The following is a 23853-nucleotide window of genomic DNA, read 5'->3' on the forward strand; positions in this document are numbered from 1 at the left end:
TCCACTCTCCAGGCCTAGCCAGCCAGTCAGTTCTTTACCTAGCAAAGAGTGTACATGGGCTGTCAGCTTCTCCAGGAGAGTACCGTGGGAACCAGAGTGAAAGGCTTTGCTGAAGTCCAGGTAGACTACATCAACAGCCTTTCATCTACCAGGTGGGTCACCTGGTCACAGAATGAGAAGAGGTTGGTTAAGCAGGACCTGCCTTTCACCTGAACCCCTGGCTGTCCCACACGTGCCATTTGACCACACTCAAATGATCACCATGACCTTCCCCAGTATCAAGGTCAGGCTGATAGGTCTATAAACTCCACAGATCCTCCTTATGACCCTTATTGTAAATGTTTTTATTATATTCCATTTGCTGCCCCTCCAGTACTTCCTCACTTGCCATAGAGAATGAATTTAAAATGTTTGTTGCAATATGAACACACCAGGTATAGCCCCAGCTTTGCCAAATTAGATAAAAGCACTGCTTTATTTACAGAGCTTGTGTCAGGGACTGAAACTGAGAGCATCCAAGTACATCTCCTACACCTATCAGCAGGTCCTGTAAGAAGTGGCAAGAAAAAAACAACAGTAATGACACTGGGATTTTACAACACACTGGGAAGTTACAACATAGAGTTTAAAAAGGGAAAATTGAAAGCTCTAGCCAAAGCAAAGAGACTGCCCAGACACTGGCCATTGCATAAGAAAGTATAGGAGAAATTCTCTCTCCAGTTTGGCATTCCCTCGCATATGTACAAAGCCCTTGGAAAAAGTGGTTAAAAGCAGCTGCAAGCTGTGCACATTGCTGCCATGCAATCTGCAGCTGATCAACAGGCCTCCATGCTGAACAAGCTGGGCATGACAGCATATGTGGGGCCTGGCACAGCTTGGCTGCGTAGCTGGGTAAAGGCCAAATGCAGACAAGAGACACGGGAGCAAAGTGCCTCAGTTACCTCATGTGACAGACAGAGCCTGAAAGGCTTTCCTAGCTTCAGAAAACCTGAAATTTTCAGTGCTTTCAGTCTCCATCTGAAAATTACGGACTTCTGTACACAACATCCAAGAAAATTAAATAAAATCAACTGTTTAAGATGAAGAATAACATAGAATTTTCTTACTTTCAAGGTAGTAGCCTGAAGTTGATGCAAAATAATAGCTCCACACATACTTTCAAATGTATTTTTTCAAGAATATGAACAATATTCAATACAGATTGTGATAGAATTTTTCATCTGATAGAATCAAACAAACTACTCATAGAAAAGTTTCTGAAAACCTTCCTTCCACAAAAAAATTTAAATAATCAATTAAATTATTTGACCACAGCAACATGTTCAAGTCCAGAACATTAATTTACTGAAAAGAAACGGCTCAGAATAATAGTCTGTGTCTAGTTTCCTCATGCTACACGCTCCAGCTTGTTTGTAACCTTGAACTGCACACTGTTCTTCAGACTCGACACTACATCCGATGCTCATTTGTCAGGGCATAAATAGACAACATGAAAAACAACAAACAACTTGGTTTCTTTGGATTATTATTTTGCAGTCTACTGACAGACAGACATCCTGTAAAAAATTATACATATGCTGGAAAATTTTGAATGGAGGCTTCCTGACCTTCACTGTTTTCAAGTATTTAAAGAATCTGTAATTTATACTGAATTATCTGACATCCTACATCAACAAATGTATCATTCTGCCTGTTTCCTGTTGTTCTAGAATTTCAGTATTTATTCTACCATGATTAAAAAAAGCACCAACGCGTACTCGACAAGTTATTAAGTGCCATCTATTTTGCAAGAAAATATAATGGTTTCACTAAGTTGTTCAAACATCTTAAAAAGTTTGAAACATGACAGAAGCTTAACGAGCTGGACATACTACTATACCAATATTCTCCTCTTGAGTTACTGGACACAAGAAAAAGCCTAACAGACAAAATAATCCGTAACTTAGCCAGACTAATCCAGGAAATGGGTCAACAAAGACAGAAAAGCCTTTCTGAAAGGCCACTGGAGATTGCATAGTACAAGTGCTGTGCCAGGCAGTGTCACACTCTAAAGGTAACTGGGAAACATAATAAGAGAAAAAACACAGAACTCTTTTCATTTTTATTTTTAGATGTAATTGCATAGCACAGCTAATGAATGAATTACATGTTTAACTAATAAATAAGAGGCAGCAAATATACTCAGTAGTCATAGGTAATCCTTGCCAAATTGCATTCATTCGCCCAATCCAAAAATAATTCTGCACCTACCATCAGCTACGCACAGATAAAAATGTAAGAACATAACTGCAATGGCATTCAGTTCTAGGTTCAATGTATATCTAGGAAATTACGTAGCTCAGTAGAACTGTACTCCATATTACACGGTTAAATCACAGCCAAACTTACTCACAAATGAGAAGCAATATAGCTTTGCCAGCACTGAGTTTTGTGAAGGTTCATTTATCCTGTTTTCTGGCTGGGTACCATGGAGAATATGAGTCAGACAAGAACCCCAATAGATTAATTTATTTGGACTTTGTCAGACTAGGGAGGAGGAGAAGCAGTTTCAAAAGCACAAAGCCTTCAGCTAAGACTCTCTCAAAGAACAGAACATTTCAAGAAAGTGTTTTTTACTGATTTCTAAGCACATAGAAGCAAAGTGGGCGTGACATACAGTACTGGAATCAAGACATTTTTAGAAAAAAAAACTTTTCATTTTGGGATGGAAGTGAAGGTAATTTAGCATCCAAACCATGAGTGTCGCATGTTCTTTAGAAGACTCAGAACAGGTCAAAGACTTTTCTACAAACTAGTTTCAGGGGAAGTGGCAAAAGGGAAGGCACAAGAGGACCATGCAGAAAGATGATGCTTTAGATGCCAAAAAGGCCAAGTGATTGTTCAACATTGTATCCAAGAACTGAAAACAAGTACAGCAAAAAAAAATTAAAATAAAAAAAAATCCCTTCAGATAAACATTCCTACCTAAATATTGTTCTCTCAAAATCTAACATAACTAATTCTGTTCTGGCAACACTGATTCAAGCAGACGGTTGACATCCAAACCCAAACATTACACAAGCATGAGGAAATAGGGATCGGACACACTGTATAATCTACTTAGGAAGATGTATGGTCATGTCTGTCATCTGCATGTTGATACCACTTTGTTATTATCAATTTCATTAAATCCCTCTCTGCAGGCACACTGAAAGAAGGAACGAAAGTCCTCTAGATTCCATGAACCTTCAAACACAAATCTGCGTATATACTGAGTGATCATGATTAAGCATTTTTTTTCAGAGATAATGACACAGCTAAAGATAATAAGAAAATATTTAGATAACCATGTCCTCATTCCTGAAAGACAAAAGTGCAAAACTGTCTCATATGCATAGTTTTGAAGTGATACATACCCAAAGTAAGATTGCTAAGCTCAAGATTTATGACACTGTTGAGCAGTTTTTTCAATAAAGCAGAGCAGACAATGGAAGGTAAAACATACAAATAGTAGATTCATATATTGAAAGTACTCACATGGCAGTGAAGTAAAATGCCAAATTTACAAGACAACATATTTTAAACTATACAGATATAACCTGTATTAACAATGGCTTCCAACTGATTCCATGTCCGGCTCACGCAGACAGGTTTGACAGATGCTTCTAAAAATAAGTTTAGTTGCTTACTCTAAATTTTATTGTTGCTGCTGTTATTGTTGGTTTTGGTTCGTTTTTTATCAAAACCAAATTACAGAAAAGAATAAATGCCAATAAAACATCAGTCAAAAGAGGTCTGCAATTAAAATTAAACCCAGAATTTCCCAGGGGAAAATATTCTTTTTTCAACAAACAGGGAAGGTGGCAAGCAATATATATATATTTTTAATATTAAACTGTTAAATAGCAGATTAAAACATTTTATTCTTTAACTGTCTCTTCACTAACGCTGGAGTAAAAGTCAGCTGTGCTGAAATGTGATTTATTTTATTTTCACATCTCAACTTACACTTATTTACTTAGATTTACTTATTAGATTTCCAGTCCTAAGCCACAAGTAGAGGTAAACAGTACTCTTGCACAAACCTAACTTCACTGTAGAGAGTTTATTGCTCTCATAGGTGAAATTCAAAGAATTAAAACACTCTGAAAGAATTTTATAGAAGGATTTTGACTGAACTGGAACAACAGACAGTTACTAATGAATTGAAACACTGCCTGAATCCCCAAAATAGAGAAGTATCCATTCACTCCACTGGGAGCAAATACATACCCATAATATGAATGGATTCCTTTAAAACCAGAAAATGTCTTTTAACATAACAAAGCAGAGAGGGAGCAATACCATGAAGATCCTTAGAAAGAAAATATCTAAGAATGAAAAGGATATTGTCATTCTTGAACTGTACACAGGAAAAATGGTCAAGGATACACAAGAAACTGCAAACATATCTGTTTCCTGTCTAAGGACTACAAAGTCTTTCTCAAGGTACAGAACTACTGCAGACTTACATTAATGGAAGCACAGAAACGCAAATACAGCAAGAACAGAGGTGACTGATAACAATGTTCTGTTAGAGCTATCTTCAGGCATTGTTGGTTGATAGTCATTAAGTATAAAACCACAAACACTCAATTAAGAAAAAGAAAACTGCAAAACACTGTAATAATCGAAAGTGGAAAAGGTCCCTTTAGTTCATTAAAGTATTTAGATTCCCTGTAAAATATTTTAAATACTAAAAAAACAAACAAACATAAAAAACCTCCCAAAGCAAACAAAAAGCCTTTATTTGTGAAATCCTCTTTTTCTGACCTCCTGAGATAGATACCTCAGCACACTGCAACCTGTCAGCCAGTCTTCAGCAGTAAACAAAGGAAGAAGATACTTTTGAATTTGTTTTAGGCATATCCATCGTATGTGCTGTGAATCTATGCATGCATTGAAGACTGTGATTAGACTTTATAGCGGAGGATGAAGTTTCTGCTCTATACATCCTCAAAGAGACAAGGAAACTTGACAGCATGCACAGTTCCCATTGACATAACAACAGAAAGAACAGCAGTGGGATATGAGAACGTGTTTATTTGAAGGAAGCCGGCAGGTTTCAGGATCTAAGTTGCAAAGTTCATGGAAGGGGAGAAACAGGAGCAAAAGCAGAACAGTTTGAGCCCTCATGACGGGGGTTTCAGATAGAACAAATGGATTTGTGTTACAGTGTGGGACTTCACAGTGGCATATACTCCTAAACAAACTGTAAGATTTCAGAATTGGTATAGCAAGTTCACCACAAAGAGTAACAAGCAACAGAAAAACAAAAACAACACCAAAAATCACCTGTACATTCAACTATAAAATTTCTTTAATGAAAAAATGAATTATTAGGGCTTATGTGTCCTGAAACATATGCTCCTGTAATTAATTCTTTTTTTTTCCAATGGCAATCGTCAGAACTTAATCAGCCACTGCTTTCTTTAACAACACAATGCTAAAAGGCCACTGTTTTCAATAAGACATGACAACACAAACGTTCATATTACATACAAAAATTAACTTATTTTTCTGATGGTATAATCACTAATGCTTTATATTAACCAGATACTGTAATTCTGCCTTTGTTTCTGTTTTGCTTGTTATCTAGCAATTGAGAAAACTCGTGGTGGAAACGATGAGTAAATGAATGAATTAAGGAAGGAGGAAAAAGCGATGTAGGAATGAACAAATAAAATATTAATCCATCTGGTTTCATTTCTATAAGATACCACAAGAAAACTGCCTCTGAAGACAATACATTGAAAAAGAAATTGAGGTCCTAACCTTGCTGGTATAGCAGACAGAAGAGAATGCAGGTAAGAAAGCATGCACAGCAATCAGTGCTACCAAACAATCAGTGATACACAGTGGGTTTAAGAACTGACATAGCCTCAGAGAAGTCTTAACAACCAGTTCACGGTGCTGAGATCTACATATTTTGGTTTTAGATAACTATACACATATTAAAAAAAAAAAGCATTAGCAACAATTTAAGTGTGATCTTACAAGAAGAAATATACAGACTGAAATTTTGCACTTCTTCAGTCACAAGTATTAACAGTTAATTTTTGAAATATACAGTCTTCTAAGGTCTTGCAACCTAAGTCCTAGCAAATTTATTTTGGAATAATGAGAAAACTTATTTCTGCATTCATAACAATAGAAGTAGAGATGTCATCTATTACAGCTTTTTCTGTAAGCAAAAAAAAAAAATAAAAAATCAAGCTTCCTTTGCTCCTCTGATTTTATTTCTTTATTAGATAGTCGCTTTTTTGGAGTTTACATTTTTCTCATCTCTGAAAAGCTGGCTGGCCTAAGGGCTCTAGCCAGTCAACAACAGAGCTCTGTTTCCACATACGCTAAACAAAGGCAAGAAAAGAAGCAGCATCTTCTGAAGTTTGATATTTGCTGACTGAAAGCAGCTCCAATGGCTGTCATTGCTAGGGATGGTCTTGCCCCACCCACAAGCTTTCTTCTCACCTACTTTAAAGCTCACACAAGTCCAAGGTGAGCTAGTTCATCTTCAGAGAGAGACAGATTTGCTCCTACGGAAGCACTTGGCTGATTGACAGAATTAACCACAGCAACAAACCATAACCTGAGGGGGCTGACAGAAAACAGATGAGACTTTGGAGCGCGCAGAAGTCCCTGTACAAAATTCACTTGCACAATATCCTTTTATTTCCAGAAGCTTATAAAAAACAACTTCCTTTTTGTTCTGCTGTTGCAGCACTAAGCACCCATCAGCAGTACATGCCACAAAATCCCCTGGTAATCCATTTGTTCTTTGACAAATGACAAATCTAGTAGGAAAGCTTGAACAGCAAATTCTCTCTTGCTAGTTTATAGAGCTTAATCACAATTCCCTGCCATGAGGATTTAAACTGCATCTACAACAAAGCCAGCAGCATCCACTTCATGCAACAGGTAATAGCATGTTGCATGGGCTGTAGAGTACACAATTTCTTGAGATCAAAGACTGACTAATTTCCTAGATTAAACACTTAATAAATTGTCTTAATTTAATCATGCATACTATCTAATTTCAACACAGGGAATATATGTTCCCATCTCACAATGCATACATTTCATGGAAAGAAAAGAAATCCAGGAAGTTGGGCAAGAATTTGTAAGCAACCTGACAGAAGTTACAGAATTCTGGCTCATATCACCGACCTCTTATGACACACACAAGATGCAGAAGTGCACCAAAACATCAGTGGCCTTACCTTAGTGCATGTGTCAATTATAAATACTACCGAATTGAAAATGCTGCAATGAGTCATTTCATACAACACCGCACAGATTAAATATCTAATTGCTTAGTTGCCCCTATATCACTTCTGAACAAAATACAATACTGAAATTAAAACAATTCTTGTTCTATGTTGAAAACATTTTTTGAACAAGCAGAAGCCAGGTAACATGTTGCCTATGCAGTGGCCCTTTCTTAATTTTTCCCAGTAATACAAATACGCACATGTATTTATTGGGAATGTTTTTCCCATTTACTCTGCAATTCAATATAATTTTCTGGTGGTATAAGATACTCTACACAACAGGTTGAACATTTTATCTCCCACAAAGTAGAAGTAAAAATGCTCCTCAATGAAAATTTACCGGAGTAAATCAACTCCTTGTCTATTCCAAGAAGAAACTGGCGTTTTTTCCCAGGGAAGTTCTCCAGTTCTACATGCCATGCTCGTTGTTACACACTGGACATATCTTTTCTTCTAGTCTGATCGTTTCCCCATATTCTATCTTTCAAGAGAAGTGCATTATTACATAACAGTCATCATAGATCTCTCTTCACCACATGAACATTCTGTTGTATGTTGTATTCCTTTGATCATGACCCCAAAATGGGGCATAAGTATGGTGAAAACTCTGTTATAGCTCTCTAAATGATAAGGATCAAACTGCTGGAGGAAAATCTTTAGCTATCTATTCTTACCATCATCACAATGGATTAGAAAGAAAGAATAAGAAGGGTGGCAACTACTAAAGACCATTTTCTTCAAAATATTTCTTTCCCACTGAACAATTTTATCAGGACGGTTTTATTGAAAATACACCAATTTAACTACGAAACGGAAAGATTGTGGAGAAAGGAATGTGGATGACTTATAATCTATTAAGACTTAAATATTACTCATATTTAAAGTTATGGCACGCATTCAAGTACTTCAACTCCAATAGGAAGCTCCACCTGTATACTGTAGCTTAAGAAGAACCTCTAGTGTATATTTAGCATATTCTATACCAGTACGTAAAAAATGTTGTTTCTCTTATGGAGCAAAATAAAAGGATAATGTACAGCAGAAAAACCTAACACTGTACAAAGAGCAGTCAAAATTCCACTGGCAGCAATAACATGGTCAAAAATCACATATTACGTTTCCTAAATTTTCAAGCAAGAGAACTACTACTGCTTCCATTCAGAATAAAAACAAAGCAGAAGAAGTATTGTCGCTTTAGAATGAGCTACTGAAAAAAGTTAATTAATCGGAGGAACATCATATTGCAGATTTTTCCTTTTTGATTTGATAGGTATGCACCTAAAATTGTCAGTGACAGTTTGCAGACTACAAGATCATTCATTTTTACAGGAAAACAAAGTGCTTGAAATTCTCTGATTCAGCACTGTGACTTTTTTCTCAGAACTGAAATGAAACATTCTAGATTATCTCCAACAGATCATTTCTCTGTTACCCCATAGGTCAACAGTTGCTGTACTGTGTGTTGTTTATCCTTGTGTTATTTAAACAATTATGATCAATTATACTCACATCGTAATTTTTGAGGAAGTGCTAGGTGAGGCAAAAACTGTTGGAAAGGTTATTAACAAAAGAAGCCAGCTTTATTGTAGCATGGTGACAATCTTGCAAGCATACATGTTTTAAGACCAAAAAAATCTGCTCCTCACAATGAAACTGTACCAGGCTGGTAGGTCCAGTAGGGGTCTATAACTACAGCCCTTGTCATGTTAACAGCATTGAAAGCTATCATTAAGAATTAAAACCAAAACATCAACTTCCTTGAGATCTTCATTACGTTTACAGTGGAAACTTAGGACCAGTAGCTTCAGGGACCAGAACTGGCAGCAAGCTCCAGGTAACACAGGTGTCAAACAACAAGTCCACACAGTTAGACAGATCCACAGTGATGAGAAAGGTCTGAGAACCACTGCGTGGAGCAAATGAAATATGAGAATAAAAATGCAGTCCAGATAAGAAACACATGGAAGGAAAACACTTGTTTTCAGAGCTTGGAAAGTAGGGCAAAACAGTAGTTCTTAAGGAACACCTTGTTTCTTAATTGTTCTGATCAGTTTGTCAGTGAGATTCATACGACCTATTGTTGAAAAACGCAAAAATTAGAAGTGCTAATTAAATCTGAACTTCTTGCTTTGATATATATTGTTGACCTCCCTGATACAGCTTTCTGCCTTAGGTCCGTTAGAGAAGATGTCCACTGAGGTTATATCAGTGTATGTATCAAACACAAATGACCAAAGAAGGTTGTGCTAAATAACCTCACCAGAATGAAGTGGGCAAACAGTACTTCAGTATGGAGAAAGGAAAAGAGTTTGAAGCAGAAACATGGGAACACATTGTTAATATACTGAGAGGGAGTGTAAGAGAAAAAAAATAAAAATCTCCTTCAATCCTGAAAAAGGGCTACATTGCTTTAAAGCTTTTACAGGTATCTAACAACTCACTAATATGTAAGGAGAAATAGAAGAGTATTTAAAGACTTCTACTTATCATGGACCATTTGTAAATGCATCTTCATGATTACTATTATTCCAGCCAACCTTTGATGATGAAATATTTCCTTTAGGTGTAGTGACCCAGCTACATGCCTGGTTTTTGTAACATTATTCCCATAGATAACGTTTTTTGAAATAATTACAATGTAAGGTTTAAAGTGTCAAAGACTGATGTTCGTTATTATGAAGCTTAAAGCCATTGGGGATGTTTTTCCCAACTGTAGATTACGGTCCAAGTAAAAACAAAGTCTATTTCTAGATATGCTGTGAACTTGGTAATATAGGGAGGGTCATCTTCTGACATATTATCCTGCCAAGAAGAAAAAGCGTGATGAGACTACTATTGCACAATATTACTCAAAATAAATGTTGAAATTACTTTTGTATCTATTCATAGTGGTAAATTTTGTTTTGACACCCATCTTTCTAAAAAAAGAGCTATTTTTAAAAAGGTGATTTATCCAGTTCACAAATAGTTTTCTAACTACTCTTCAATTTCCTAATAATACTTCAAATAGGATTAAATGACTTGTACCAGAAGAGAAACAACTGAACATATTGTTACTTGACAGTCAACATTTGTGTCCAGAACACAGGCAAACAATAAGATCATAGCTATCATCAAACTAAACTAGCCAACAACTTGCTGGATAATGGAAGTCAAGTGACTTTGCTCAGGTTGGTAAATATGTATTTAGCTCCTTTTGAAACAGAACCAGAGAAATGGAACAAGCATTTCAACTTCATTACAAATAGCACAAAAAACATCTAATAGATTACGGTCTCTAAAGAAAAAGGATTGAATCCTATTTTAGAGGGGAAAAAAAACCGAACAATAAACCTAAAACTTTTTCAAAGGGCTAGGTTAATAGATTGCACTGCATCATTCAGGACTCTCTGTCATAAATACTACACATAAGGCCATATAAGAATTGAGAATAAATGAAGAATTACTTTAAACAGTCTGCTCAAATTATCCATGTCCACATTTTGTATCCCACAACTCTTACAGGTGTACTAACAACACTTTTTCAATATATCCAAACAGAAATTTCACATTAACAAACATGGCCTTTAGAAGAACATAACAATCTCATCAAAAATATACACCTCAAGGAGATACGTGCTATTCTGTAAAGTGATGTACACTATGCAAATGCAAACTTTTTTTGTATTTGTGTCACTATAAGACACAAGGTGATTCTACCATTGTGCTATATCCTCAGATACTGAGACCAAAAAAACTTGGACAGAGAGATCTGGGAATTGATATTCCCATGCTGCAGAATTTTAAAAGAATCTTGTCCTCCACCATACCAAGAAATACGAAAGAGACGGGAAGAAGAGCTACATGAAAACATCAGTTAGGCTCTTCCTCAAAGCTCCAGAATTTTTGTAAATGAGAAAGAGATGTTAGAATAAAAAAGACAGGGTAAGCGGAAACTTATTTTTTTTTCCCCTTTAGGAACTTATATCATCTTTTCAGGGAAATGGGACGCAAGCTTGTAGTTTCTATGCCAAGTTTAATAATCACAAACTTCCCTCTATCTATCTTGCATGTTTCTTCTCTCTCTCTCTCTCTCTTTGGGCCAACATGAAGTGTCACTAATCAGAACTGTGAGTAATAAGCAACTTTTCCCGCATTTTCTCCCTTTCTTTTCCTCTCCTGCTGATTTTCATATTCTTCCGTGCAGCACACTTGTAATGGGTGTACTTATGCTTACTGACTCTCTTGTACTCCCTACATGCTATTAAAACATAAGATCAGAACTCCAAAAACTGGTGCAATTTAGGGGAAAAAAGACAGCATTAATTAAAAGTATAGAAATCAGACTGTTTATAGTCAGAAAACTCAGCGAGAATGGTAACAGAAGAGGTGGTAGACAAAGAGTAACACAGATGTACAATACCAGAGAGCATAAATGATCTAATAAGGAATTAAAATTTTTCAAGAAATAAGGCTAAAGAATTAGCAATGGCTACTGTATTAATCTAAGTATCCCAGTTAAATTTTAAACTCTCTAATACGCTTCTACAGCACCTCTTCAGGGACTTAAATGACATCAGTGAGCCTACACTAATCCATTAATAAAGTGTGGTTTATAATATAACCTAAAATCCCATGTACATGAGAGTAATATTAAATTCTCATACAAAAGGGTTATTAATTAGTTCTGTACAAAATGAGTGGGATTTAAAAAGCTCTCTCTGCCCACCCATCTCACTGAGAAATTAAGAGGAAGATATGATACCATTGGTTTCCCCTGCCACACTCAGATACACACTCTCTTTACATAGTTGGTAATGAATGATTATATTAATCTGATGCATGGAACATTTTTTCAGATTGCCTCCATTATCTCAATTTGATCCTGAGACATAAAATAACAACCCCAATTTGCTATACAAAAGCTACATGTCACACAGTAACTAATCTGAGTACCTTGCCTCCTTTGACATTTTCAGAACTGAGAATTTGCAGTTACCTTTGCTACAACTTCCCTACAGTACCTCAGAGCGTACTTACAGAACAAGCATACCACATCATACGGTGACTCATGTCATACATCTTCACCAACATGCTGGGTCTTTCAATGATTGAACCATTACCTGTGGTATGCTCTGACTAGTACTAATGAATCTTGGTATAACTACAAGAAAACCTCAGGAACTGTGGTCAGGATAATCAGCATCTATAACACCAGTTGCATTTATCAACAAAATATTAATACTTCTCTTGGAATAATACTCTATTTCAAATAATACAATTAAACATTTACATTGTACTATCAGATCTGATATCAGTTCCTGTGATACAGTCTTAAAGAGTTCTGTCACCTGAAATCTTCTGTTGTCTAGAGGATTTTCCACTGCTAAGTCACTAGGTCATACAGCTAGCTGGAGTAGGAAACACAAGTTACTCCTGTTTTGATTAGAATTCCTCTAAGGATGCTCAGCAACAGATGCTACTGCACAGACTAAAATATCTTCAAAATTTCAGAAGCATTCAAGAACTTTGCTTCAAAAAATAAATGCTTCTGTTTCTCTTTTCATGTGGCTGAGTAGAGCTCATTTTTAAAATGCAATCACCTAAGATTATTTTCTATGGCTTGGGAAAATGCATACTGCCTGAAAATTTTTGCTATAGTCTTCTGGTCTTTCACTCCTACATAAATAAAATTTAAATTTCATTCTCATCACAAAGGGTCTGTTTACAATTGCTTACAGTACATTAAACTCCATAGTTACTGATCGGGGAAAGTAGTAAGTGCGTATCAGCCCTTTCTATAACGATAAATACCAGGTTTTATGTTTAAAAATTGCAGTTCTGTAAACAAAATTGGGAACAGGTTTTCACCATTTTAATTCCTAGAATGAAAGCAATTTCCTCAATACAAGTTCAGCAACAAAATTTACCATACCATTCTTTATCTGCTTTAACTCCTAATTCTCATAATTTTCTCAGACAGACTGATGATTCTGAAAAATGCCATTCCTTCTACAAATAGTGGAAAGGAAATTATTATGCCTTACTCAGATAATGTTATTGGTCTGCATATTAGATTAATCTAAATTTGTGCAAAGTGTTCATTTATCTTTTTTCCAAGATAACAACAAGACATATCCCAGGGCCATTTGATTACTTCAGACCACCATGGGGCTCACAAGTTCAGAGACTTGATTTTGCCCTTACCCATTGCAGCTGTAAGTTTGTGCTTCAAAGTCACTCCAGAAGCCACGGAGTAGAAGACTAACATTTTAAATTTTATGAGAGGTTTTGAGGTACCAACAATTAGATGATGTTAAAAAAAAGAACAAGCTGACAGAAATATTAGAGTAATAGAGAGGGAGAGATGACAATCAGGTCAGGTCAGCCTGACCTCAGTATCAGGGAAAGTTATGGAGCAGATGATCTTGAGGGAGATCACACGACACGTGCATGGCAACCTGGGGATCAGACCCAGCCAGCACGGGTTCACCAGGGGCAGGTCGTGCTTGTCCAACCTCATCTCCTTCTATGACTGGGTGACCAGACTGGTAGATGAGGGAAAGGCTGTTGATGTAGTCTACCTGGACTTCAGCAAGGCCTTTGACACGGTCTCCCACAGTATTCTCCTGAGGAAACTGGCAGCCCGTGGACAGGTTCACTCTTCTCTGGGTGGAGAACTGGCTGGAGGGCCGTGCCCAGAGGGTAGTGGTTAAAGGAGTTAAGTCCAGCTGGTGTCCTTTTATGAGTGGTGTCCCCCAAGGGTCAGTTTTGGGGCCCATCTTGTTTAATATCTTTATTGATGACCTAGACGAGGGGATTGAGTGTACCCTGTCACGGTGTTGTCCGTGACAGTGACCCAAGGGAAACCGAGAAGGGAGAGGGGAGAGAAAAAGAAACTGCGTCAGTGGCCGCGCGGCCGCCCGAGCAGAGCCGCGCTCCGGGAGGGGGAGGGGGAAACAGCGGGAAGAGATGGGTCTACAAGAAAACAACGGCACGATCTGAGAAGGAACGGTAACTTTACTAAATCTAATAAAATTGAACAATTGAAAGAGAGATAACAATTTCCAAACCAAAAGCTGTGAGCTTACGTTAAGGAGGAAACTGCAGGGGAAGCACACGTGCTGAACCTCCACGGCAGCCCAGAGCAACGCGCCCAGACCGAGCGCCGCCTGCATCCCGTGCGGAGCTCCGCCCCTCTGCTGCTCCCACACCATTAACTCCTTCACTGCTGCGTGATGCTCTGATGTGGAATACCGGCATCAAAACCACAAAACCACAACAACCCTCAGTAAGTTTGCAGATGACACCAAGTTGGGAGGATGTGTCAAACTGCCTGAGGGTAGGGAGGCCCTTCAGAGGGATTTGGATAGACTGAACAGCTGGGCTGAGCTCAATGGGATGAGGTTCAATAAGACCAAGTGCCGGGTCCTGCACTTTGGCCACAATAACCCCATGCAATGCTATAGGCTTGGGGCAGAATGGCTTGAAGAATGTAGAGAGGAAAAGGACCTGGGGGTGTTGGTTGATGCTCGGCTCAACATGAGCCGGCAGTGTGCCCAGGTGGCCAAGAAGGCCAACAGCATCCTGGCCTGTATTAGAAATAGTGTAGCCAGCAGGAGCAGGGAGGTGATCATCCCCCTGTACTCAGCTCTGGTACGGCCGCACCTCGAGTACTGTGTTCAGTTTTGGGCCCCTCACTACAGGAAGGACATTGAGGCCCTGGAGCGTGTTCAGAGAAGGGCAACAAAACTGGTGAGGGGCCTGGAGCACAAGTCTTATGAGGAGCGGCTGAGGGAGCTGGGATTGTTTAGTCTGGAGAAGAGGAGGCTCAGAGGAGACCTTATTGCACTCTACCACTTCCTGAAGGGGGGTTGTGGTGAGGAGGGGGTGGGCCTCTTCTCCCTGATAAATAACGACAGGACGAGAGGGAATGGCCACAAGTTGCACCGGGGAAGGTTTAGATTAGACCTGAGGAAACATTTATTCTCTGAAAGAGTGGTCAGGCACTGGAATGGCCTGCCTAGGGGGGTGGTTGAGGCACCATCCCTAGCGCTGTTCAAGAAGCGTTTAGATGAGGTGCTAAGGGATTTGATTTAGTAGTTCAGTGGGTAGGAATGATGATAGGGGGATTGTTGGACTAGATGATCTTGTAGGTCTTTTCCAACCTAATGTACCTATGAACCTATGAACAATGAAGAATATGTATTCCACATTATCAGTGTCTGGCATCTTTTCTTCAAACTTTTTCATTTACACTAGTTTAGTTTTAACGTACTGGGTTTTGTTCAGTTTGAACAGTACCCAAGAGGTAGAAAATGTTCTTACATAAACGCTGCCATAATTGAGGAGGCCAAGCTCACCTCTGTTTGGAATACATTTGCAGACAGTGGATAACATTGGAGCTATTGTACCACAGACAAGATGTAGAAAAAGTTTATATGAATGCCTGATTACCTGATTAGGGGTAAAAGTGCTATTAATCATTCTTTCATTCAAAATGAACTAATACTAACCATGTAGCTTTCTTGGCACACGATATGAGCTGAATATGAACAGAAAACAATTTACTCCATGAATTTTTATTTTTCTCCCCAACTCCCCCAGAGCAGGGCAGACCTAGACATACCCAACTGCTGAAAGAGAAGAGCCACACTGGTGCCTGTAACAGGAAGGCTATCATGTAGAGGAGTCTGAATCAGTTGTCGGTCTCCAGCTCCCAAAGAAAACAACTTCTGTAGAAAGAAATATACTTGTTTTAGTATAAATTTAATTTATACAGAATAAACATACTGTTGTCATACAGATAAAGTGATTCATTCTGTAAAAATTATTTCTTTTGTATACAGAATCTTAAAATCAGTAAGAGAAACTGAACTAATAAAGAACTAAAATACAATTTGAGGTCAATACATGACCTCTTGAATGCATAGTGAGATAATGCCTTACTTGTGAGTTCACTGAATTAAATAGTCATGCATTTGAAGGCATTCAATATTACTTTTTTAATAGTACAATAAAAAAACTTGCAGAAAATTACAACATATTCAATTCTGAAAAATGATTATTTGGTAACTATAGTTTCTTGACATGTATTGCCTGCATGCCCATACTTACACTCCATCGCAAGACTAGTTTATTTTTTTTTCCCCAAGTGACAACTGCATATTGAAGAGCACTCTTCTGCTGGTCCTATTCCCAGTCTGAATGTTTCAGTAGAATTAGAACCTCAGTTACCCTTCCAGCACAAGAACATACCCCCAGCAAGGGAAACAGGAAGTGAAAAGAACAATTTTGTGTATCACAGCTCAAAATAATATTATAACTGCAAAATAATTTTGCTTTCAAGATGACTGAAAAGTATGAAGGCAGCAAACACTAGTTGCTGCACAGCAGATGTCTGAAAGCAAAACATTCCACAGTAAAACCATGTAAGTCCCTGAGCTGGGGCTGAGATCATCTACCAGGCACTTAAGCAGCAGACCTGGACACAGGCAAGTAACTAGCTTTGCAGTTGATCATTTCAGCATAGGGCACACAAACAATCTGGGAGGCCCTTCAAAGACCTCTGGAGATAAACATCAGAAGAGTGTTTCCATTCTAAGACACATAATTTAGATTTAGCCCTAGAAGCACAAGCTTACAAAAGGAAACAAAAAAACTGATTTTCTGGTAAAAATGGAATTTTGACATCAACAAATTTAAGTTGCACGTGAAAGATCATTTCATTTTAGGAAAGAAATCAGAAGGTGGAACATAAAATTTCCCCTGTCTTCTAGGGGAAGAAATTGCCAATGGCAAAAAAAAAAAGAGGATAGGAAGAAGAGCCAAAAGTTCAAGTGGATCAACAAAACCTGTAACGTGAGTTTCAAATACCACTGGAAAAGAGGGTTTTTGACAAAAAAAAAATATTATCTAATTACTTCCTTTCAAAACTGAAAGGTTAGGAAGCAATCACATAGATCCTGACTAAGCTAGAAGGAGATTTTGCTACATTTACCTTTGAGAGAAATTCCAAAGCAGCCAGGAAACATAGAAAAGAATTAGAGACTTGCAGGATTTCAAGAAGGCTGATAATCCATAGGTTGGATACAAAGCATGAGAAAATGCATATGAAATCTATTTTTAAAATATTTCCATTTGCATTCTTAGTTTCCAGATATGTTTCATGATAAGGACTACAATTTCCCAGTTATGTCACACCATAAAGTGAAGATCCAGCATATAAGACCCAACTAGAAGTCAGAAAGCAACAAATGTATAGGAATAATTTATTTTAAGAAAATCAACAAACAAACCTAATTTTTGCTTATGGAAAGTCAAAGTGAAAAAGAAGAAAAGTGCATTTACAAACTTCTTTGTTATTTTCAAATGCATGCTCGAGGTAGTGGTTTGGTTTTGGGTTTTTTTGGAAACAAATTTAGTACAATTATCAAAGGAAAGATTGGTGGCATATTGAATTGCACCAAGGAAAAGACACAGGTAAATAACTGAAGTAAAGGATATGTAAAACAAAAAATGAACAAACAACAACAAAAAACCCTTTAAAAATATATATAGCAAGCAGAAAGTTTCCTAAACATGCATTATTACTAAAAACTAAACTTATACAAACTACTTGATTTGTTACTACGCCTTGTAAAAACCCAACTCAGTGACAAAATTAACCCTTTGACCTTACACTGCAATGGAATTTTTGCTCTCTTTAGAAGACCGGCCACAGGGAAAGCATTCATCTGAACTATGATCTTTTTTCAACAAAAATATTTAAGGAATTTTTTTTTGTTTTCTTCATAAATTCAATTAACTGGAAAAATTCCTTTTTTTTTTTTTTTTTCCATTTACCTGAGACCCTCCAGAAGCAGGGACAAGGCATGAACAGAGATTTGCAATGAGAGACTCCAGTGACACATTCAGGCTGTCCACATACACAGTATAGATCAGTCCAAGGCAAGCCTACAAAGACACATGTAATATAAATACAGGGAAGGCAGATTTGGAATTTCCTAAAGATATACATATAATTTTAAAAACCTAAATGTGTCCAATATAGATGAATGTAGTGAAGTATGTTTCAATCAAACATACTATAGAAGTAAATATTCATTAAAAAAAAGAGAACTTGGACATGAAAACAACGTATGTGCTGTCATGTGCAAATATAATCTTGCATAACAAGAAATCTAAAGTTCAATATTTGAACTTTATTCAATTATACTAAAAGTGCTTTAATGTTAATTACTTTTTAAAATGACCATACTTTTAAAATTATCACAACTTCATCTGTATTTTCAAGTCTCTGGACCTAAATCTGACTAGTTTACAGAGTAGAACACAGATGAACCAATGAGCTTCTAAGGTTCATTGTAAAACTAGCATCAAGACTCAACAGTTCTGCACGTTATTTAACTTTACTAATTCAATATATTTTTTTAAATTAGCTAATATAAACATGAACATTTCAGCATTTCTGTATTTGTTTTGCCTGGGATTCAGTTTTGATTGAGAATGTGGAGATGCATCTCTATCACTTTAAATACAACACAGAATGACTTAGCATTATATTCCAAAAAGCCTTTGAATAAAATAACTCCATTCCACAATATGCTTCTGGTGCCTTTTAACTGCTACAATTTCAATAATTCAGTAAATATCTTTGGAATTCTCTTCTTAGACATGCTTCCAACAGTAACTTCTCATATAACACATAGTTAAGCTATGAAACCCATTGACATGAGATGTTATAAAACCAAGAGTCAAGAAACAGCAAATTACATAAAAAATAATAATTGACACCTTCAGTTCAGGATGTCATTAAACTATAATTCACATTGGTCTGGGAAAGTACTCAGTGGAATTACTTGTACAGACTGTCCACTTCCTACACACTTTGTTCTGCATTCACTAAGGCCACAAGAAGAGACGAAATACTCAGCTACGTGGAATTTTAGACTCAGTTAATACCATCATTCTTCATCTCCACTGACAACTTACCACTGAAAGATTTTTCTCCCTCGATCTGTAAGCTGAACTTTATTCATTTCTCTTATAATATAACAGCTAAATAAAAATTTGAGCTTTGAATTTATCTCTGATCAGCCATACTTCAACAGCTGAAAGTAATCCAAGATCCTAAATCTGTCAGGCATCTCGATTTGATGTGGAAGAGGCAGGCTCTGACATTTTTACCTTACATATGGAAAAAATCTGATTCCACTATTAATTTACCACTAAATATTTAATCAATTATTGTTTATGTGTTATTTTTACCTGAGCAAGTCAGGTTTTGTCCTGACAATTCCCTTCATTATATAGAGATTTTTCTGAGGTCAGTTTATTATTTCATCTTCTACAAAGATTTGGAAGCACTTGGAGAGTTAAAAAAAAAAAGAAATAATAAAGGAAAAAAAAAAGCACTGTTACAATCTAGGAAGACTATTTTCTGTCTTAGACACTGAATTTTATCTAGCTCACTCTAAGTACATCTTTGCTGTTAAATTCCTGAGTCAATCCTCAGTCATTTCAAATCAAAATTTCTGTCACTGCTATTCACTAAAAACAGATTTGTCTGCTGACAGACATAGTAAATGTCAATAAGTTCTTTACCCTGAAAATTTCTGGATAATCTAGTCGGGAAACAAGCACCAGACTCTTAGGTGCAAAGACTTCCGCAGGTGCAATTAAACCAGACTCCTCTTCTCCTTCAGTTTCTTTCGTTCCCTTGAAAAAAAGAAACATTTCAATTATTAAGCAATCACTAACTGAACTGTTAGCATTCTTACAAGAAGTTAACTTCTGTCAAAACTTCAAAAACACTGTTAATTAAAAAGGAAATGCACAGCTTGAAATTAACAATGACATCAACTAACAACAGCACATTCCAATAGTTGCCTGAGCCCCATAAAGCAGCTTCTATGGAGTTCAACTTGTAAAGATTTATCCATAAAGACATGCATTAGCGTAACTAAAATAAATTTCTCTAAGATAAAGAGTTCTCAGTAACATTACAGCTAAAATTATCTGTATAGTCACCTCCAGCCTGACACAGAAATTTCCTAAAATTTCATTAAAATGTAATTCAAAATTTCCAAGACAGCTCACAAACTGAGGAACATCTATGTTTCCTTTTAGAAAAAAAAAAATGGTGCAACGTAGATTATCTTCCAGTAGTTCATGATGTTGTGCAACTTGCTCTAGCCTTGCCAGCACTTACTTTTTAGTCACAAATATTTTGTTATCACTCCTGACCAAGACTAAAGATGTCACTAATTACTTTCATTTCTAAAATTCCCTGCATTCTTTGACGAATCCGTTAACTGGGTAAGTTTTCAAATGACAAAGCATGCTCTTTCCAACTTTTGCATGTAATTCGCTCCACTCCCACACCACCCACCAAATTTCTGGACATGTCACTTGTTCTTATGACTGAGCATTCTTTTAAGCAAAAATCACTGTATCATCTTAATTGGAAATATGTGAAAAATAACATCCCTTCCCATTTGACAACATGAAATATCTGCCTTCTATTTCTGTCATGTTCCTGGTCATCACTTCAGCTTATTTTCAGACATAAATAAAATTAAATAGTAATTTTTAAAATTAATAATTTTCTATGATAAAGAAGAAACCCAATAAGGTTATGTGAAATATCAGGAATGCTGCAAGATTAAACTTAATTCAGAATGTATGTCTTCAAATAGAAACTGTAAAAACAATGACATGACAATTCTCAGAATGGGTTCATGAATTATTTCATTATGAAAAATTCAGTTATAATAAACTTACAGGAGGATTCTGTTCAGGTTGCTCTGAAAGTAATGCCTGCTTTTTATATCCATGGAAACTACAACCAATAAAAGAACACAATACTATTTCTTCATAGAGCAAAGTCACAGCTACAAAACAGTTGTCTTCAACACAGTCACCACCATTAGCTGTGCATTTTTGCCTGCAACGAACAAGAGCCTGCATGCCACACTCATAAAAATCTGCCTTTTGTCCTGCTACCACTACTGAAAAGCACTGCCGACCATCTCACTCTGATCACAGACACTTGTTGGTCTCAATAAAAGTTCACCAAGCACTAATGAATGTCCTTGGGTGCCATTTGCTCTGCACAGAGAAAAAATCTGCACAGCTTTGCTTTATGCATGCTTCCATGTCAGGCACTATTTCATCATACTGCCCCTCTGCTGCTGCATGGGGTCAAAATGGCTGCAAGGGTCAACACTTCTACCTCCATATCACCAACATCTGCCTCTTGCACTGTGGGTCAACATAGCAAAAAAAAAAAAAAAATAAGAGGCATTACTTTTGGAACACAGCCTCACAGATATTTCTTATTTTAGCTGTAGGGGAACGCCTCTTCAGTTTTTTATCTGTTTTTATTTCTTGATTTGTTTTGCTTTGTTTTTTAATTGCAACAAGTGCCTAGGACTACATCTAAACAATTTATTTCCAAAAGTTATTTATCACTAAATCGATTACTCAGAATAATGTGCAACATCATAGAAAACTACAAGGCATTTAATAATTCCCACATACTGACACACAGAACCACCTCAACAGAATACCACCTTGAGTCTCCATGAAAACACAGAGCTCTTGCTGCTGATACTCTCATTTTGACCCTTACTCTTTCTAAACAGAAGAAACACAGGCTCTGGCAAGCAGAAGTGAAGAAGTCATCAGTTTATCTCATGTTTCTAATTAAATAATAACGTTAATAATTTTTACATGAATTCTGTACTCGAGAATGGTGTATCCGCGAAACAAAGTTAAACGTGATAAAGAACAGATAAGAATCACAGCACACAGATGCTGCACTGCGTTACAGAACCCTCTCCCAGACCATTCTTAAAATGGCCTTAAATAAAACTGCATAACTCATTTGGTTGTTTGCTTTGTTGTTAATAGTGAGAAAATATCTTATTCTCAACATGACACAGGAAGATGAAAAATTAGCAATAGATAGAAAGATTCCATAAACAGAAAGCAATAGCCACATAATAGAGATACAGTATAGAAGGGAAATCTGCACACCCACTGAAGTGGTTACAGACTACTAAACATACAAGCCAAATTTTATCAACTGCTATAAGGAGCAATTTGAATTCTAAGCATTAAGGTAACTAGAGTTTTTGGATCACGACAACATAAGGAAAAATGAATTAAAACTTATTCTACATTTTTTAATGGCAAATGAATATGACAGCTTTTCTACATCCACCTAGTAATAAGATTACAAAAACTCAGGGTGCAGAGACAGGGAGGAGGTTTCTACAAAAAAAAACAATTTTCAACAAATCGACTCGAACTTGAACCTAGTTCTGTTTTAGTACATAACTAAATCTAACTTAAAATTTACACTATTAAAACCCTGTGTCTTACTTCACAGAAGATCCACAGAACAATGTAATATGACTGGAGCCACATTTTTGCCCATGCTAAGCATTTGGACAGGCAAGAAGGTACAGTAGTGGAAGTCAGAGGACTAAGCAGATAATCACTGCATGCATGACTTCTAACCTACTTTCCGAGCAAAGCATTAACAGCATGAGCATTCTCTAGCAATGCTAAATGCCAAGTGGTAAAACCACAAACTTATTTCTTTCTAGTTACACTTGCGATCAGACACATGCTTATTTTACCATTTTTCACTTCCATCTAAAGAAAATACTATTCCCTAAACAAAGATAAAAAAATAAGTTTTGTTCTTAAAACATTCTTATTTTTTAAAATAGAATTCAGTAGACAAATAAATTAAGAATAATTCCTTCCTAAGCATAAAAACATTATGAAGGCAGAATTAAATGAGATTAATAAGAAGTAGGGTAACATAGTTACTATTTCTTTTTAATTTGGCTGATTACTACAACTTCCCTCCTGCACTTGTATTTGTTGGAAGAATGTAACAACGGAATTTGAAGCACTGCTTTGACACTGTCCTGACACCTTTCATCACCTATGACTTGGAAATGAATAATGGTTATTGTGGGGTTGGGTTGTTTCTTTTTGTGTTTGGCTGTTATTTTAATCTCATAACAGCTAAGTTCTGACAAAGCCTCTTCAGTAGGCTAAGGAATAGATAACAGAGACTGATCTAATTGATGAAAAGAACTATATGATGATGGATGATCAAAAATGTTTTCATCATGCTTAAAAAATTCAATACCCTGTAGCTATACTTGTGTTTGACTGAAGCTCATCAAGACTGCCTGTCCATTGCCTGCCAAAGCCAGAATCCTCAATCCTTCTGCATTTTGACGAGGCTTCTGATGTAAGTTACACAGGGAAAATGGAGCAGAGATCTGTATGCTGTGGTCAACTCAAATCCATCATACAGTTCATCCAGAAAATAACATTAACACTAACATTGTTAAAATACTCAAACATATATATGCATCTAAGCAAAACATGATTGAGAATGTATCAATTTAAGGTGAAACAGAAAAAACTGATCTGCTTCTACAGCAGTTTAACTTGATAACCCATTCTTGCTTTTATTCCTTTCTACCTGTTCCCCTCCCTCTCCCATAAACAGCTGATAAAAACATAATAGTTTCACAAAAAATTGGTGAAAGAG

The 23853-nt window shown here is 36.7% G+C and overlaps 1 protein-coding gene across 1 annotated transcript in view; it reads right to left on the reverse strand.

Moving 5' to 3' along the window:
• Positions 1-23853, reverse strand: part of SBF2 (SET binding factor 2) — a 235948-nt gene that overhangs the window by 106065 nt on the left and 106030 nt on the right. Inside the window, exons 4-6 of the mRNA XM_065755333.1 lie at positions 19875-19988; positions 18114-18224; positions 15898-16003 (exon numbers count right to left, since the gene is read on the reverse strand). Of these exons, the coding sequence (XP_065611405.1) occupies positions 15898-16003; positions 18114-18224; positions 19875-19988 (331 nt within the window). The remainder of the gene's footprint in view (positions 1-15897; positions 16004-18113; positions 18225-19874; positions 19989-23853) is intronic.

The sequence above is a fragment of the Cyrtonyx montezumae genome, unplaced genomic scaffold, assembly GCF_038088225.1.
Source record: "Cyrtonyx montezumae isolate F1298 unplaced genomic scaffold, pur_monq_1.0 scaffold_10, whole genome shotgun sequence".
NCBI lineage: Eukaryota > Metazoa > Chordata > Aves > Galliformes > Odontophoridae > Cyrtonyx > Cyrtonyx montezumae.